Genomic DNA, 18,151 nt, shown 5'->3' with positions numbered 1-18,151 from the left:
CGAGAAAAATTCTAAGAAACTACAAAACATTCAAGTTCCTCATAATACTTAATACGTGTAATATATATGATTAATATTCTAAAATAAAAACAAATAAAAACAAAATTCATTGACCCATAACATCTAAAGTTTAGCAAATAATTTATTATTATCATTCAATCATTAAATTATGTTAGTTTTAGATAATATACGACACCTAACTAATGATAGGGGATATCTTAATTGTAAGTAAATTTTATAATTTGAAAAATGTGGTATTATGTTATAGTTTATATATTATGTAAATATGTTCGATTTTGCCATGTTGCTTTTAGTTTACGCTAAATCCGGTTGTTTGTGGTATTTGCACTCGTTTTGTTTCTTCGAACGACTAAAATAATAATAAAGAAAATGTTGTTATTGTATATATCAGGACAAAGTAACTGAAATTAATTGAAACGATAAAAAACAATTGGTATGGTAAACAATATCATTTAGACCGTATAAGAAATTAAGGACAATATTTGTACGCACCGCAAGAAATAGAGGATCACACCAATTATGATAACCATCTTTACAACAAATCCAAAGCAGAATATGTATTCGACGACGCGTGGATCGTGTTTAAGCTGCTCCCAAGTGGTCATCTGGTCGCATTGCAATTTATCGTCTGGCATACAGATGTCCTTGGTGCATATATAGCTGCCTTGCAGAGTACTGCACATGGATTTTGGTTTTTCCGATTGGTTACAAGAAGCTGAAAGGTTCAATACATCAGATTAACCCGTCGATACAGATATTACTAATAATCGTAGGCAATAATTCGATGAATTGAATTGAATTGAATTGATTTAATTTCAGTATTTATTACTCACATTCCAATACCACGAGTCCGTCAGATCTGCGACATATGACGTCGGCGTTCGGGGTCAGTGCCCAATCGTAGGTCATGCAAGGCGGTATTCGGCAATCACGGGTCTCCCACAAAGGATCGGTACAAGCGGTAGTGCCAGCCGGCGATTGCGATATTACAGTTCGGGATCTCGTCTCGTAGCCAATAGTCTCTCTCTCGCAATCCCCGTGGCAGTGCGACCACTGGCTCCACTCGGACAGGGTACAGCCAGGACCGCAGGACACGTAACAATTCTGCCAGGACAACGGTTTTTGCTGTCCCAAAGAGCCGCAAAAAGTAGACTCTACCGTTTCTCCGTCATTGGTCCTCACGCACGTCACGTTCCTGGAGGTCACACCATGTCCACAAGCGGCGCCCTGTATCGCGGAAATTGGTATTATTCACCGGAAAATATTACTTCAAACACGGCTGTGTGTATTCGGCGAACAACCGAGACGATGCGATGATATTATATTCTATAATATTACATGGCTAGAATAATCTGAAATTTGGTAACATTTCTAGGGGCGGGGAACTGCCAAATTGTTTTGCACCTCACAACTAAAGTCGATCACTACGCTCGTCGATGACTTCGTTGCCGACATTATAATATTTTCTATTACCTGTACATATTATAATACAACTTTTGTTGCTATTTAGTATAATATATAATAGTATATACTGTACACGACAAGTCAGGTGTGAGATTTAATTTTACACATTATTCGGTGGTTTTTGAATATTTAAATGATTTTTAAGAAAAATATACGTTAATCAACTTTATTACAAAATGTTTATTTCTCATAAAACCATATAAATAATTATCGTTTATTTTAGGGGGCTTCAAGATCACGGTTTAAAATAATTTTAAGTGTTTCTAAATGATATGATTGGACGTGGTTCGACTATATTTCTAAATACTCACATGGAGTTGACATGCTGACCACGGGCCGAGCGACCAAGTATAACACGGTACGGCTGGACAAGGTTTCCATTGTTCAACGGTCATGGGGCATTGTCTACCTGTTGCACTCGGGTTCATAGCCGTATAAGCTCTGCGCGACACTCCTTTAAAACCAAAAAGTCACAATAACTATTATTGTTATAAACTTTTCGTTTGGGATTATGTCGATTAACCTCGAGTGACGCGCGTCAGATAATTATATTTAGCCCAAGCTAATTTTAATATTCAGTAAATTATAATGTGCATCTTATATAGGTATATAGTCTCTATTCGTTGATTGTTATCTTTCAACCATAAAAATGTCAAAACATCGTATACAATTTTTTGATTTGTCCAACACGAACATTAAACAAGCTACGAAAGTTCACTCTGTGAACGAGCTCATCATTCTCGGTTTTTAAACTTGTTTAATCCAACGCGAAAAATTATAATTCTATGCACAATTAAAAAATAATTATTTGGTATCTATTTTTATATTGGCTTCTACGAATCTTTATTAAATATTCGTATTTTGATATTCTTTTATATTGACTGGTACGAATTCACTTTCAATAGAACAGCGGCTATAAAATCTTAATATAAACAGTCGTAACTATGTACTAGTAACTAACGGCCAAACGGACAAAATGGGGATATAAGGTATCTTATAAACTTATGTTTAGAAACCTAAAACTAAATTTAATTTGTTAATGATTTAATAATCAATATTATAATTCAACAGAGTAAATAAAAATAACAATAATACTATTTAATTCTCAATAATAGACTACCTATAACACTTGGTATCTAATAAATGAAAGTTAATCTATCAATAATTATAATTTTCATTTGAACAACAAATTATATCATTGAGATCGTATTATGTGGTCTAATGGTACACCCTACACGCATCACTAAAGATTAAATGCAGAAATTAGATTATATTATATTTATATTAGTGCTGTAACAATCACCTGTGTCGTTGCAAGAGCAACTCGAATTCCATGGTGACCAGCCTTCAAGAGCGCAGTCGACTGGGCAATCGATATAGCACCATTTGTCCAACGGACTTGGTTTTGGTTGATCGGCACAAAACCTATTAGGGCGTGAATAAACGTCAACATATTAATAGGTAGATAATATTATAATATCAGTGGTTATGGGAAAGCTGAGCTCGAATGTTATATAAGTATTATACTAGTATATAGCATTAAAAATGTTACTTTTTTGTGCTTTAATCTTCACTTGAAAGTACCAAAATAAGTGTTCAAAATTTGAAAACGTACAAAATAAAATGTTAAAAAATTACATATTAGATATATATTATAGAACAGCCTAGATTGATAAAGTATTAGTGCGAAGGTATTCCTTTACTCATCATCTAAACGAAAAAAATTCCCTTGGAACAAAGAGTTAGGTTTTTTGTATCTTAATTGGAAAAACATGCTTATAAACCTACAACTTCCGAGCATTGTTTTAAGTAATATAAAGCGAAGTCATTACCGGTCTGAAACAGTTCTACCATCGCTCCTCTCGCAATACACCGCTCCGACGGTCATGCCTTCGCCACAAGGACTGCCGCCCAAGGGCAGACATGATACATTTGTTATTGTTTTCCATGAGTATTTAAAGCATGTAAAGTTCAAATGACACGGTTGTGTTTGTATGGCTATTGGACAATTTGCTCCGGTAGGGCTCTGGCTTCTTAGCAACAACCTGGTCCGTTGTTGTTCTTGTGTCGGTAGGCAATCCTTTAAAAATAATTATTTTTTTCATCAGATAAAGCAATATATAAACGAGTGTACTAATTAAAGTCGATATATAATATTTTTTCAATTATTAATTAAAATACAAATTTCTATTATTTTCAATTTAAAATGAAAAAAAAATGTTTAAGTTTGACAACATATTATATTTTCTTAAATGTGTCTTCAACAAACTTTGATTGGACTTTTAACTATAATATTATTAGGAATCAATAATAAATAGGTTTCTTTTTAAATATAGCTTTCAGTAACAACTCATATAGCTCAACAGTTATATAATAAATAGTTTGTTAAAATACATTATTTACTTTTGGACAAAGTGACCAATCCGACCAGCTACTTAATACACAATCACCGGGGCATGCGATTGTACACAAGTTTACTCCATCTGGTCGTGTGGTCCAATCGCAGTATTCTTCTGACAACTCTATTCCAGTATTTATGTGAATGCATCTGTTACAATAATTAAATAAAAATAAATATTAGTTTAATGGTTAATAATTATGAATTCAACTTTAATCACATGATGTCAAATTGTTAAATTGCACGGCTTGATTATAACATAAATATAATTATAAAAAAATATACAGTTAATAAAATATGACCTTAAAAAAAGATTTAGTATTTTAAATCCATTATTTGATTACCTCACTAATCTAAACATTTCTCCTTCACCGCAGCCTTTTTGTTTATCTTTATCAGGTAATTTACACTGGCTCCATGGTTCGGTAGTCCATTGGAAACTGTTGCATGGTGTGTTACAGACTTTGGTCTGTACCGTTTCACCACATGGTCTCCCGCCATTTGCTGCGTTTCGTTCGATCTATTTAATAATACATTATTGTTTTTTTATTATTGAAAAGAATAAAATACATTACAAATAATTAAAATAATTTACGGTTCTATAACGGTGATGTGTCCCTGGTCCACATAACTTATTACATACACCCCATTCGTTCCAATCAGACATTTGGCAATCAATCGAACACGGTACTAGACATGGTTCTTCTTCGATTCCTGTACTACCACCACACAACCTATACAAAATGAAATTTTATGTAATACAATAATTATATTACACATATACGAAAACCTAATCGTCTCCCTTACGCAGGATCAACCAGATGATTCTCCACGTTGTAACATCCCAACGACCTATATCGCGTGCCTGCTCCACACCCGTCAGTTTCATTTGTTAAGCAAAACGACCAATCGGAAGTAGGCTGTGGGAAGTATTCAGAGCACGGGCATTTCGTTGTTTCAACGAGACGTATTCCTTTGCAAGCCGGATGCGATATAGAATCTCCAATTAGCTCTCGGGTTCTGGTACGTAAGCCAGAACAAGGCTGTGGGCATGATGACCAATGGGACCATTCCGTCATCTGGCATGGAGTTTGGCAATCAACGTGACATCGTTCGACACTACTTGGTGTAACGTTTATGGTTTGTAAACAGTTTTTCAGCTCGACGTGAACAAGCGAATCGTTATCTTTACACCGGAAATCTATAAAAAAAAAAACAATATTTGCACACAAATTAATAATCAAAATACCTTTACTATCAGCATCAAAGATGAACATTTAGTATTGTAGGTACCTCTTGTTCTCAGACCATGGCCGCAAGTGACACCTTCTGCTAGTTCGCAGTGAGACCAAGCGCCGAAAACCAAATTAAATTTAGGACATATTTTATTTGGAATTTGACATGATTCCTCTTCGAATATTGGACCACAAGATTCCCCACCAAGAATAACTCGGCTCCGCTGCCGTTTGAATTTGGTTAAATCCGTTTGTTCTATAAAATATTTAAGTATTTTGAGTTTTACATGGGCCTTAAAATATGTCCTGCTTTCATATTATTTCCACACAAAATAATAAAGTTGATTATATTATGTGTTTCATTGTCATTATACAATTATACAATTTTGATTAGGTAAAATACGTATTTATATATAATATAATTTACTCTATGATAGTATAATAAATACGTATAATGATTTATAGTTCAGGGACGGATCCAAGGAGGGCCCAGGGGCCCAGCCCCCAGACACATTATTCCCCAAATTGTTTTAATAATTCTACAGATCCTGATATTACTATATTTCAAATTACATGTATGTCTGATAATATATTATTATACTTATCATTCTGGGGTGCACAAACTAAAATAGTACCATCTTAGTTCATGGTGGACAGTGATTCGAATATTGTAATTTTACATTAACAAAAAATTGTGGACCTCCCCCCCAGATCTTTTTTGCTCTGGGTCCGTGTCTGATTTAGCTGTTCCTTGACATTTAATTTAATTTATCTTGATTAACACTATACAGTTTATTATTACCATCTATACACGAGTCTTGAGGACATTCTGACCAATCACTCCAGTCCGAAAGAACACATATTTTACTTTCACAGTCATTGGAACAATCTCTTGAAGTGACTGGTTTTGGTAATTCCTTGCAACTATAAATTATAATATTAATGTTAGTTGTGTTTCAGCGATTATGAATATTTTACAAAAAATATAATATGGGTATATTTTTACTTTTCGTCTTTGACTTTTTTATCATTTCCTTTCATGCACCAAACATCTCTTGTTTGTGTTCCATGGCCACATGTTCCGTTACAGTCTGTCCATGGTAAGACTAACCAGCTTAATCCATAGCATCCATGCGTATTACAATTTTCGAACTGAACCATATCGTCTTTTGATGGACATGGGTGTCCTGTTTTTCCCGGAGGTCCAATTACAGTACGATTTCTATATCTAACGCCTATATCGGATTCAATGGAACAACCCATGGAACATTCACTCCAGTCTGACCATCCAGATACAACACAATCTTCTGGGCATGGTACAGAACATGGTTCGGATTCTGACGGTTTGAGTTTAGAACACAAAGAGTTATGTACCACTTCCTAAAAAATATAGGAATATATTTAGAACATTGCGAAATCATAATACAAATAAGTACGATTTAAGTGTTCGGATATTTACCTTTTCGTGTGTAGTGCAATAAACCTGTCTATTCCTTTGTCCGGGTCCGCATTTCTCAGCAGGTTCATCAAGCGTGCAACTTCCCCATTGATCGTAATCCCAAACATAACATTGTGGATTTTGACAAGGTTGTACTTCATTTAGACTGGGACATTGTACACCATACTCACTAGGTGGTACAATTGCTATTCTGGTTCTTTTTCTGAATCCGATTTCTTCAAATTCTAATAAAAGTCTTTCATTATTAAACATTTTGTATTTACAAATAACAAAAAAAATTAAATATATTTTACCTTCTTGTGAATCATTTTCAAGGTCTGAGGGACATTTTGATGGTTTACAGGGGCCCCATTTACTCCACGGTCCAACTTGACAATCCCTTGGACACGGTATTTCGCATCTGTAATTACAAATATATAGTTTTTAATTTTAATTTATCAATTTTGTGATTCTTATTAAGTGTGTAATTTGATGATCGCTATTATGACTTATGAATACAAAAATATTTGTTTATTTATACGTATAGGTATTTAATATTATTAACCTCTGGATTGTTGGTGGTGTATCCAGAATACGACAAACTGACGAATCCATAATTTTACCAGTCATAAATTCAATACAAGTGATGTTTCTATATTGAAGTCCACCACCACATTGAACTGATGAATTAGAAATTGGTTGTGAACATTTGCTCCAACTTGATATTAGCCATTTATATCTGAAATAAATGTAAATGAAATAATAATTATACCACAAATTAACGAAAAAAAAATATATAACTTAATAATTTATATTAGTAATTAAGACTCTTAACTAATGGCCCATGCTTCCGAGTTGTATTTCAAGGTCAATAAAAAAATGTATATTATGTATTATCAACATAGTTAGGAATTAACTAATAAAATAAACATAATCACATATATATATTTGTTTTTTACACAGATGTAAGTGTATGATGTAATTATATTGTTGTAAATGAATGTATACGTAATATTTGAACAAAGAATAACTCCTTACACTCAGTTGTGTGTATATTATTTAATTTCGGGGCTGGGGGTCGACCTCCCAATCCCCCCTTTATACCACTTATATCACTACAATCACTCAATAACTAAATAAGAAGTAAAAGTAAACCCAAAAAAGACAAAAATTAAATATACCCAAGCACTTAGGTGCATGATTTATTGGGAATTGATGGAGACATGATCAAACACACAATTATTTTACTGAAGAAATACATTTTTTACAAAAAATATAATGTATCTACTATCTACGTTCTACACATATATAAAAAATATATGAATGTAACCAATTGCATAAAAATTACAAATATTATGTTTTCAATTTATTAATTTATTGGTACCTTATTATTTACTTCAGGATTTTTAGACTTAACACTAAATTTTAAAGTTATTTAATATTATGTATTGAGTAGGTAATAAATTAGTCTACTAAACAACATTTTAAATTTATTTTTGTTTAAATTTTCATTCTCACCTATCAAAACATTTATAATACTATCTTTAATAATCGATTGTGCAGTGTAATATTAGTGGAATATACATTATGTAAATAACTCCATTACTCCTAAATAAATAAATTAAAAATTTATATCTTTCCCGATACACTCTTTGGCGCGGATGAGATAAGGAGATACGCTTTTCCTTTCAGTTTACATCACATAATAAGGCATACAGGTAAATAGCAATTTTACTCGTGTCTATATTATTAATTATATTTAGTGATCATTTTACATTTACAGTTATTCAAAATCACAATATTTAAAAAATATAATTAATAACTATAAAAATGTATTAGTATAAATTATTATTTATTTCATACGTATGTGCTATTAAAATCCTATAATGTCTGTATATATGTCATATTTTAATTAAACTGAACTTATTCTACATTGATTTACTTTTAATAAATAAGCAAAGCGTGCTACTTAACGATAAACTTGCATCAATAAATGTTGTTCATTTATAAGGTTAATTTGAATCACAGGCTATTGTAAGTTATTTATTTTATTACATTGTTTTCAGTTTATATAATATATATAATATATACATCATATATAATAAATAAATTTATGGTAGGAGAACAATTTTTATTTGGAAACGGGTTAAGTCTTTTCCTTTACCTTAAAATAAAAATTACTACCAATAAATGTTAATTGTGTGGTAAACCATAAAAAATTACTTTTACTTCCCCCCCCCCCCTTCCGTTTTTGTACTTGCATCTATCTCAACACATTTTTATCTTGACTTTATTGATACAAAGTATTTATTATAATAAAATATTATATAATGCTTAATAGTTATAAGAGATTAGTAAATTTTATGTATAATCATACTTGTCAGCACACAATGGCAAATTTTCTTTTGTAGTTCTTGTTTCTACGAGATGAGGACATGGCGAACCCTGCCCTTCGTGTAAGCGGAGAATTTGACGCTTCCTAATTGCTTCTTCGGCTCGGATCTGTAAAGCGAATCAACAAGTTTGCAACAACGAAATTTAAATTTAAATTAATTTTAACATACTTTTCCACCAGCACTAATGCATCCACCTTGCGTAATCTCCCAATCGGTCCAATCGCTTACAACGCAATCTTGGGCAATGATACACGCCCTGGTATTGGTAGGCAACTGTTTGTCTTCACAAAAGCTGAGAGAAACAAGTACTCCTGACTCGTCAAAACAGCTCATTGACCGTTTTTGTGTGCCCACTTGAGGCCAGTGTTTATAAAAAGTATCTGAATGTGAACCAGAATTTAGAATGCCATCATTATCACCCATGGTATGTTCGGAAAATGGAACGCACTGTTGCCATTGATTGACTTTCAGTTGGTATAATCCAAACGGATAGTAGTTCGAACACGATGGATCGTCCGGTACACAGACCCGTGACTCTGTCAGCTAGATCAAAACAAATAAAAACTTATGAATATGCTCGAAAAATGTGATTATAACTTTGAAGACATTTTAGAACGCATAATCATGAAAGATAATAATAATAATTTTATACCCATTTTGGAGTCTCATACAAAATTATTATATCAGAACTGTTAAATTAAAATTGAATCGGTCTCATTATAATTTATTATTAATATACGTATAACATTACCAAACAAAAATAGAATTATGTGAGTTCTGTAGGTATATTTAAAATTTTTTATTGTTATGATAAGATTCAATAAACATCCTCTATTTATATAGGTAATTAAAAATGAACTGTACCGGCGGGCATTTAGCTCCATCGTTTTTCTGCTCAATTACTATACTTCTCGTCCTACGTTGTGATCCTCCACAGCAGATAGTCCAATTTGAGTACTCAGTGACTACACAGTCTTGGTTTTGTTCAAGCGAACATACTTCCACGGGAGGTGTTCCGGGGGATAGATTTTGGCAACTGGAGTCTTCAGTTTTGACAGGTTCCTGTTTATAATAAAAACGTATTCGAAAAAATGTATTTTACACTTTAAATGTAAATAATTATAAAAATTATGTAAATAAACCACTCTTGCTCAAGTCAAAGTTTTCCTCTCCTCCGTTGATGCCTAATATCTTATTTTACACAGGTTTTTTATATTCAGTTCTTTGATTATTGGGTATGATCTGTTTGTATACATACAATGTATTTTATATTTTCATATAATAATCAAATGTATAAAATATAATATAAATATAAAAAAATATATATATCAACCATTATTATTGTAACTTTTTTTATATAATTACCAACGCGCAACATATAAAAAAGCTATCACTTTTTTTTTTATTATTATTTAAAAGTATATTTATAATCTGTATAAGAACCAGGAGTCAACGGATCTATACTTTTTTTAATTCCGCGGAAATCGTAATATTCAAGTAAACCACATTTCAAACAAAATATCATTTTCTATATGTAGAAAAGTATGAAATCAGTTTAAACATTTTTATCTAGTATGATTTCAATAATAATTCACCTCGAGTTTTATTCCATCGTGTATAACCATGACACACGTGATCTTCCTACGGCGTATACCCTGGTTGTCATTCAGCCCGGTGTCTTCCGACCTAGTGCACGGTTCCCATTCGCCAATTCTCCATTCTACCGCATCTGTGTGGGTTGATAATACATGGTAAAGCAACTGTGTACTATATATGATGGGACAGCGTGCGGGGATAGAATTTTAGAAAATCGGTTAGTGTAGGTATTTACCAGTATTCCACAGAAAGTTTTGAGTGATTTCGTTCGACGGTGGCGGCAGGCCGCATCGATACAAACCGATTTGCAAGACCAAGGTGATCAGCAATCCGGCGCTAGGGGAAAACATCGTGCTATCTTGGACGGCGTCGGCTCCTCGGACAGTGGTTGAGCTCAAAGGACGGCGTTTGCGTTCATCTGAAAACGAATGCAAAAGGAAAACACCGTTTTTTTAGTACAAAATCACACGACGAACGATGACGGCGAAAACGCAATGGACTATCGCGCAGGAAAACATGTCGGTCACAGGATCCCGGGCCGCAACACCCCTGCAGGCTATTATAATAAACTGGCGCGCGCGCGCCCTCGCTCGGACTTTGATATGATATTATCGTCTCCGACGGTTTTGAGTGTATTATGATGCACAATTTGAGGGGTTCGCAGATCGTCAACGGCGTAATTAAAAAAAACGTACCTGTTCGACCGACGGAAAGGCATTTTTTCAGTCGAAAACGTCAACAGCTATTGTTTTATACGCCGTTAGTTTACGGCACGGCGACGACGACGACGGAGAGACGTCTGGAAAACACCTAAAACGGGCCGCGGACAAATCGATTCACGGGGAGAGCGAACGATTTCCGTTGCCGGGGAAACGCTTTTGCGTCGACTTTTGCGACTGCGTTCGCTCCTTTGTGCTCGCGTGTAACACGGTATGTACACATATATAGCACTCCTTCTGCACTACGACCCTCCCCCTACAAAAACTACAACCCCCCTGTACCCGCATTCGAACGCACGCCTCCACCACACAGTGAATGTCAGACACTCCTCACCCCCGGCATAGGTATGTGTAGTAGGTAGGTAGGTATATACATTATATATACGCAGCAAGCCATTCCATTTTTGAACCTTTGTTCTCAGGTACCTAATTAAAACAAGGCAATAATACCAGCCATTACAAGCTCAGCGCGTATAATGCGTCATATCATAATAATACACTTTAGTATATTGTATGATGTTTTGTTTTTAACGACACGATTTTGTTCGCACGGATGTACGACGAAGCTTGTGCGACGTGCGCCGAAAATGACTGTTTGTTGGGGGGGGGGTGAGGGAAAAATTATATTAATTATATCAGTGCGGCCTTAAGTTTTTTTTATTTAATTACACATATATATATATATATATATATATTATACTTACATCGATAGTTATAACAATACTATAGTATAGCCCGGTATAGATCATACGAGTACATGTATAATATTATCTGACGGGTATAATATTTAAATTTTCAATAATCGAGTCGTTAATAACAATAATAATGCATAATAATTACACTTTCACGAATGGACGCAATAGACTTGAAAACTATTATAGGTATAACCCTACCACTTATATCTATTACATATTTACATATTATACAATATATATTTTCATATTTGACAGTACCTAATTATTTATCAATGACATTTGGCAACGATAAACAACAATAACATGTACAGTTCGTTAAGAATGCATCGAATTGAAATAATTTCATCATAATATTATGTTTTAATAATAAATTAAAATTACGATACTTGTAAAATTTTTTTTTTTTACCCTTTGACTAAACGAAGGGCCATTGGACTTGTATGTGACCACGGTTGGTACGGTTGGAAAGCGTGTTTTTATGTAGGCCAACGATTCGTCGCAAGGAACCCGGCTGGTCACCCATCCAGGACCCAATGACTCCGTAAGATACTAGACCACAGTACACATTGCTGACGAATGGCCAATCACGACGCTACACGATGCCCCGAATTACAATATTATTCCATAATACGAACACCTAAAATTATGTAAGCCACTTTTACACGACTACGGTCTATACGCTAAAATATGAGTTATATAAAAATATTTTTAGTCTTAAATCGTTTTGCACACGTTATTTTAATTCATACAGTTTAATTCGAAACAGCAAATTTTAAAACATAAATTATTATTTTAGTTTATTTAGAAAATGTAATCAATATTTTTTATATACAAGTGGGATTTCACTTTTGTTAACAGCTTTATTTAATAGTATTTTCTACCTACTTATAATATTAATACTAAACATATTTTATTATTTTTATAAAGTTGAAAAGTTAAATGTAGGTACATACTTATACCTATATAGCTAGTTTTGCATCAAAGTTTTGTTGAACAAAAACTATTAAAAAAACACAACAAGTGGGTTTTATTTCTACGTAATAGAGAATTACTTCAATATGCGCAGCTCTACTTTGTCGAGGTCATAAATAAATTATAAGCCATTCGACGATTCCTGCGTATATTCAATACTTGTGTACTTATATCAACAGTACTTCAAATTTCAAATATGTGCTTTAGTTACTACCAAAAAATGCATTAAACTTCTTAGAATTGAATGAAGTTTCATATGAGCATAATAGAACAGTAAAACGTATACAAATATAGTTACAAGTTACATGTTATACTTAAAATATTATGGGTACCATTTATTAAATATTTTGGCTTGCGTTCTGCGGTGTACTTAGAATTGTTTCACCTATGGTTACTACATTTTTCCATTCTTTAAGGTCCCTGGTCAATTATAATATAAATATATAATGTAAAAGCTTAAACATTTTAAAGAAGCTATTATGTTAAAAATATAAAATCACCACTAAAAGTCAATTTTTACAAACTAAAATAAGCAATTAAAAAGGTATGCTATCAATATTACTAAAAATTATTGAATTATTATAATTTTATTATAAATAAAAAAAAATTGTTATACATTTATCATTTTAACATTAACATATTTAACTAAAAATTATATGCTTGGTATTGTTTATTGCTAACAGGAATATTAATTCATTTTTGGCAATGGAAAGGTATCAGATGCCCTCGTCGTTGAATAAAATTATATAAGAACAACATATTATCTTTTAGTTAAGAAGTAAAATAAAATAAAATAATTAGGATATTATATGATGGTGTTGTATTATGATTTGTAGTGTAACAAGTTACAGCTGGAGAGCCTTGTTCACGATTATGATATAAATATATATATATATATACTGGCTAATCCCGCGCATTTCGTTTATCGTTAAAAATGCCAACTCTATATGAAACTCGCTTGTGATAATATGAGCAGTATATTATCAGGTAGGCAACCCACCTGAGGTGCATCGCAACCCCGCCGCTAGATGCATACTTCCATAATATGTTTTTTTTTATTTTTACTGCGGACACACCGATGAGCGGCTATAAGTGCAACTCAGCCACCTTGGTAGATAATTTGCATAAATTTGATTTGATGCATGCTTATATACCCGATCCGCCCAATAACCAATGGCAACAAAAAATAAAAAAAATATTTATTTCCACTAAAAAATTAAGAATAGATCGTTGAATTTTACTTCTCGGAACAATTAATATCTCCGCTCCGATCAAACACATAATTTGACTGACAAGGTCAAGTTGCAGGTAGCTGGAAACCCGCTGGTCACCGTGCCATACAATCTGTCTACATATATATTACACATATATATATATATATATATAAGAAAGTCGTGTTAGTTGCACTATTTATAACTCAAGAACGGCTGAACCGATTTGGATAAAAAGTATACTATGTCCGTCTCCTAATTTTAACTTTTAAGCTACTTCCCCTCCAATTTTCAGCCAAATCGGTTCAGCCGGTCTTGAGTTATAAATGGTGTAACTAACACGACTTTCTTTTATATAATATATAGATTTATATTCGAGCTCTCTAGTTACACCTAATAACTACTACCTATAGTACAACTGAACATATTCAAAAAACCACGTTTCGCAGAAGTAAAATAAAAGGGGAAAATAAAACCAATTTAACTGCGGATTCGATATGTTCAGCACCTTAACGGAGCTTATGAGTGGGGAAAATAAGAAGAATGAAGATTATTATTATTTAACTCAGCTCAAGGTGCTCATCTGATTCTTGTTAATCACTTGAAAATGTTTTCACCTCAATTTGAAAAATATTTTCCTGCAAACCAAGACCTAGAGAAGGTTATTTGTGGAATTTGGATCCATTTAATTTCAATGGCTCAAAAAATACTCTATCTACGAATAAAGAGGATAATATTATGTTCTGAGATATTTCCTCAGACGTTGCATGGAAAAACTTGAAAAACAATATTCATCGCTAGATAAGTTTTGGACAAAAGGCCATCACGAATACGAAATGTTCCTAAGTGAAAAGCATCAAGAGTCCTATTTTGTTTTTCTTCAACGCAGATACTTGTCTGAAAGGGGATTTTCAACAGTCACTGCAACCAAGACTAAATATCTCTGAATAAGTTGAATTTGAAGCCGAAACTAAGATATTCATTAAGAAATCTTACTTCAGACATTGATAATACATGCAGTCACTATTTCAAGCGTATGCGTATCCATCTTATAAGATTCGTGAACTTATAATGTTATATATTTTCCGTTATTAAAATCAAAGATATTATATAATGTTAATTCTTGAATGCTATATGATACCTTAAAAAATAATTTAATTATGTTTAGCTGTATTGTATATTATTATGTTTCAGTTTGTTTTAACGTTTAGTCCACTCTCGTTTTTGAAAAAAAATTTCATTAGGGTTCAGCATAAAAAATATTATTTTTTGGTGTTCCGTGATCTCAAAAAGTTAGTTTGAAAAACACTTCCATAATGTACATTTTTAAATTTCCCCCTACCGATCAACATTATAAAAAAAAAATTATTTACTTTATAATATTATATTATTGTAATTATAATAGTTGGGGATAAACACCCAAAAAAATTCCTGTTTATATTTTAATAATCGTACTATACTGAATAAATTAAAAGTACGTAAAAACATAATGTCTGTACTTAGTCCACAAACCTTACTTACGACGTAGGTACCTACGCTATTTATTTTAGTTCGTTTCCAAGTTGTCAAGCACAACAACTAGATGGTGCTCTAATGACGGGTTACTGTATTATGATTATAATATTTGGTTTTTTTTTATGCTACAATACGAAATTGTAGTTATGAATTTAATTCAAATATAATGTATAAATAAATATTAATTTATTAATTATAACTTTTGGATGTACAAGTTAGGTCAACAAGTTAGGTCAATAAGGTAGGCTATACAATTTTTTTACATCATTTCGGAAAAAATTAAATAGCTTTTGACTGTCAATTTTTCATTATTAGTGATTAAATATTTAAAATAAAATATCTCGTAAATTGTTCAAAAATATATTTTAATTTACACATTAATTAATCGTTTAAGAGGTTTTTTTCTATGAAGCAAGTACATTCCTACTTTTTATGAATTTTTACAAGTCAGTCATTCTGAATGATAATCGTATTGCTTCTAATTGTAAAGTTATATTTCACATGTTAAAAAAAGTTTTTAATTACTTATTTAACAAAATTAATTTAATTTTATATTTACTTGGAGATTATTTGGCATTTTTCAACGAAAGTTTCTTTTTCGAAAATAGATAACAACTGAAAAATTAATTAGTATTACTTATAAATTATAATACTATATGTTTAATAAATTATTATTATATGATTTTGTTTCTAAATGTTTGTGTTTTGTAAAAGTTAATAATTTTTATTCTTTAAGTTTTTAAATAAAGTAATAAAAAATTACACGCTTTATTTAAAGTGGCCTTAAAATATTAAGACTTACAACTTTTTTTGGCAAACTAAAGCCCTAACTGTAAGAATACAAAATATTTAATATTTACGTAAACCTTTAAACGAGCTTAAAAAAAGATGATCAATACATATTTTGCTGTTATATATGTTATAAATTAATATAATAATAGAATGATGAAAATGTAGGTATATAGTGTATTTTTATTTATATATATCTGTAAGCTGTTGAAAATGTGGCGTTGGATGCGCACAATTTCGTATTCTAGTCAACAAGCTGTTTCTCTTGTTTTGTTGCTGATAAGTATCTATATATATATATAAATATTATAGTGTACACACACACACACACACACACACACACTATCATGTTCCTCTCTTTTTGCCCTCTCTTTCTTTGGTCCATAAATTTTATCAGTATTAATTAAACGTCAACTGGAAAATTCTTGGAAAATATACAGGCAAAACGCATTGCCCAAAGAATTCTCATACTATTATACCCCCTCCCCCCTTCCGTTTTCCTCCTTCAATACCTCGGGCATGTTTAAAGAACAAAAGTTGGCCACGTCTTTACGAATGTCAAAAATTTGTTGAAATGTTTAGAATGCAGTGACAAAAAAATCTGGGAAAAACAGTTTAATGAAATATTACAAAATATAAATGATTATTATGAAATGTTTTTTATAAAATTAATTGAATAGGTATTAATACCTGGTATTTGATACCTATTGAATTGTTCTTTTAATGATTTCAAACTATTGTGAAATCAGTACTATTTCATTAGGTTCGATTAATGTAAAATTGTAAGGAATAGTTTTTAATATAAAATGGTGTGATGCCAACAATGTTTTATAAAAAAAAAATTTAACTGTGTAAAAAAATAAAATCACATAATCTTGGTGGATCACTGAGAATTTGTAAAAAAGGTGAATTGTACTTTTCTGCAGGACTTAACGATTTCTAAGACTATTTTGTGTGACAGGACAATTTAATTAGTTAAAAAAAAAAAAAAACAATGTTAAGACTCAGAATTTCAATAGTATTAAGAATCTCAAACAACTAAAAATTAGTAATAGACCACGTATTTAATAGTAACGTATTATTAAACCATAGTAAATTAATTTTAACCAACGTTAATACCGAACAATATTAGGTATTATAAATCCTGTACTTTCATATAGTTTTATATAAATATTATTTTATACTACGAAATGAAAGTATATTATGTATACATGCAATGTTTAAAGAATATAGATAGTTGGGTTTCCAACTCCATTAGAAAAATATTATTATCATATACATTATTTTCCAATAATTTAAAGTTGGGTAGTTAAAGTTATTTCAAGTTTTTTTTCTAGAATATACTTAATAAGTCTCTGTAATTTGATTGCTCTTTTCATAGTCTTAAATAATGACATTGATCTCATTGAATGATGAATTTTTGGTTTTTTTAGACACTAAGTTATCTTTTTGACTTTTTGAGTATTCGCTGCCATATATTATATGTATGTATGTATAGCCGTATAGGTACGAGTAACGAGTATACGTAATTTATAAATAGAATAACCCTTTTTTTATTGGTTGTTAACTCTTTATTTTAAATAACGTGTTTTTCTTGTAAATTGATAAACCACGTTTTATTTTGTTCTGTTAAATGCGATAACCGCACACGGTATGTAAACAACACTAAAACAGTACCATCACTTTTGCGGAAAGTTGTAAA

General features: G+C 31.7%; 1 protein-coding gene across 1 annotated transcript; it reads right to left on the bottom strand.

Annotated features, from left to right (window-relative positions):
- Positions 1–124: 124 nt before the first annotated feature.
- LOC111028296 (thrombospondin type-1 domain-containing protein 7A-like) lies at positions 125–11,378 on the bottom strand. Its single transcript, XM_022306885.1, has 22 exons — positions 11,244–11,378; positions 10,784–10,966; positions 10,548–10,681; positions 9,817–10,014; positions 9,121–9,495; positions 8,934–9,058; positions 7,122–7,295; positions 6,871–6,977; positions 6,578–6,801; positions 6,125–6,498; positions 5,921–6,042; positions 5,177–5,374; positions 4,691–5,084; positions 4,479–4,617; positions 4,228–4,403; positions 3,889–4,033; positions 3,318–3,565; positions 2,789–2,910; positions 1,797–1,939; positions 855–1,248; positions 514–736; positions 125–370 (listed from the first exon to the last, which is right to left on the bottom strand). The coding sequence occupies exons 2-22, from the start codon at positions 10,896–10,898 to the stop codon at positions 316–318; spliced, it is 4,185 nt and encodes a 1,394-aa protein (XP_022162577.1). The 5' UTR covers positions 10,899–10,966; positions 11,244–11,378; the 3' UTR covers positions 125–315.
- Positions 11,379–18,151: the final 6,773 nt, after the last annotated feature.

Source organism: Myzus persicae, unplaced genomic scaffold (genome assembly GCF_001856785.1).
Source record: "Myzus persicae strain clone G006 unplaced genomic scaffold, MPER_G0061.0, whole genome shotgun sequence".
NCBI lineage: Eukaryota > Metazoa > Arthropoda > Insecta > Hemiptera > Aphididae > Myzus > Myzus persicae.
Note: the sequence above shows the minus strand (reverse complement) of the source record. Positions and strands in the feature narration are given on the sequence as shown.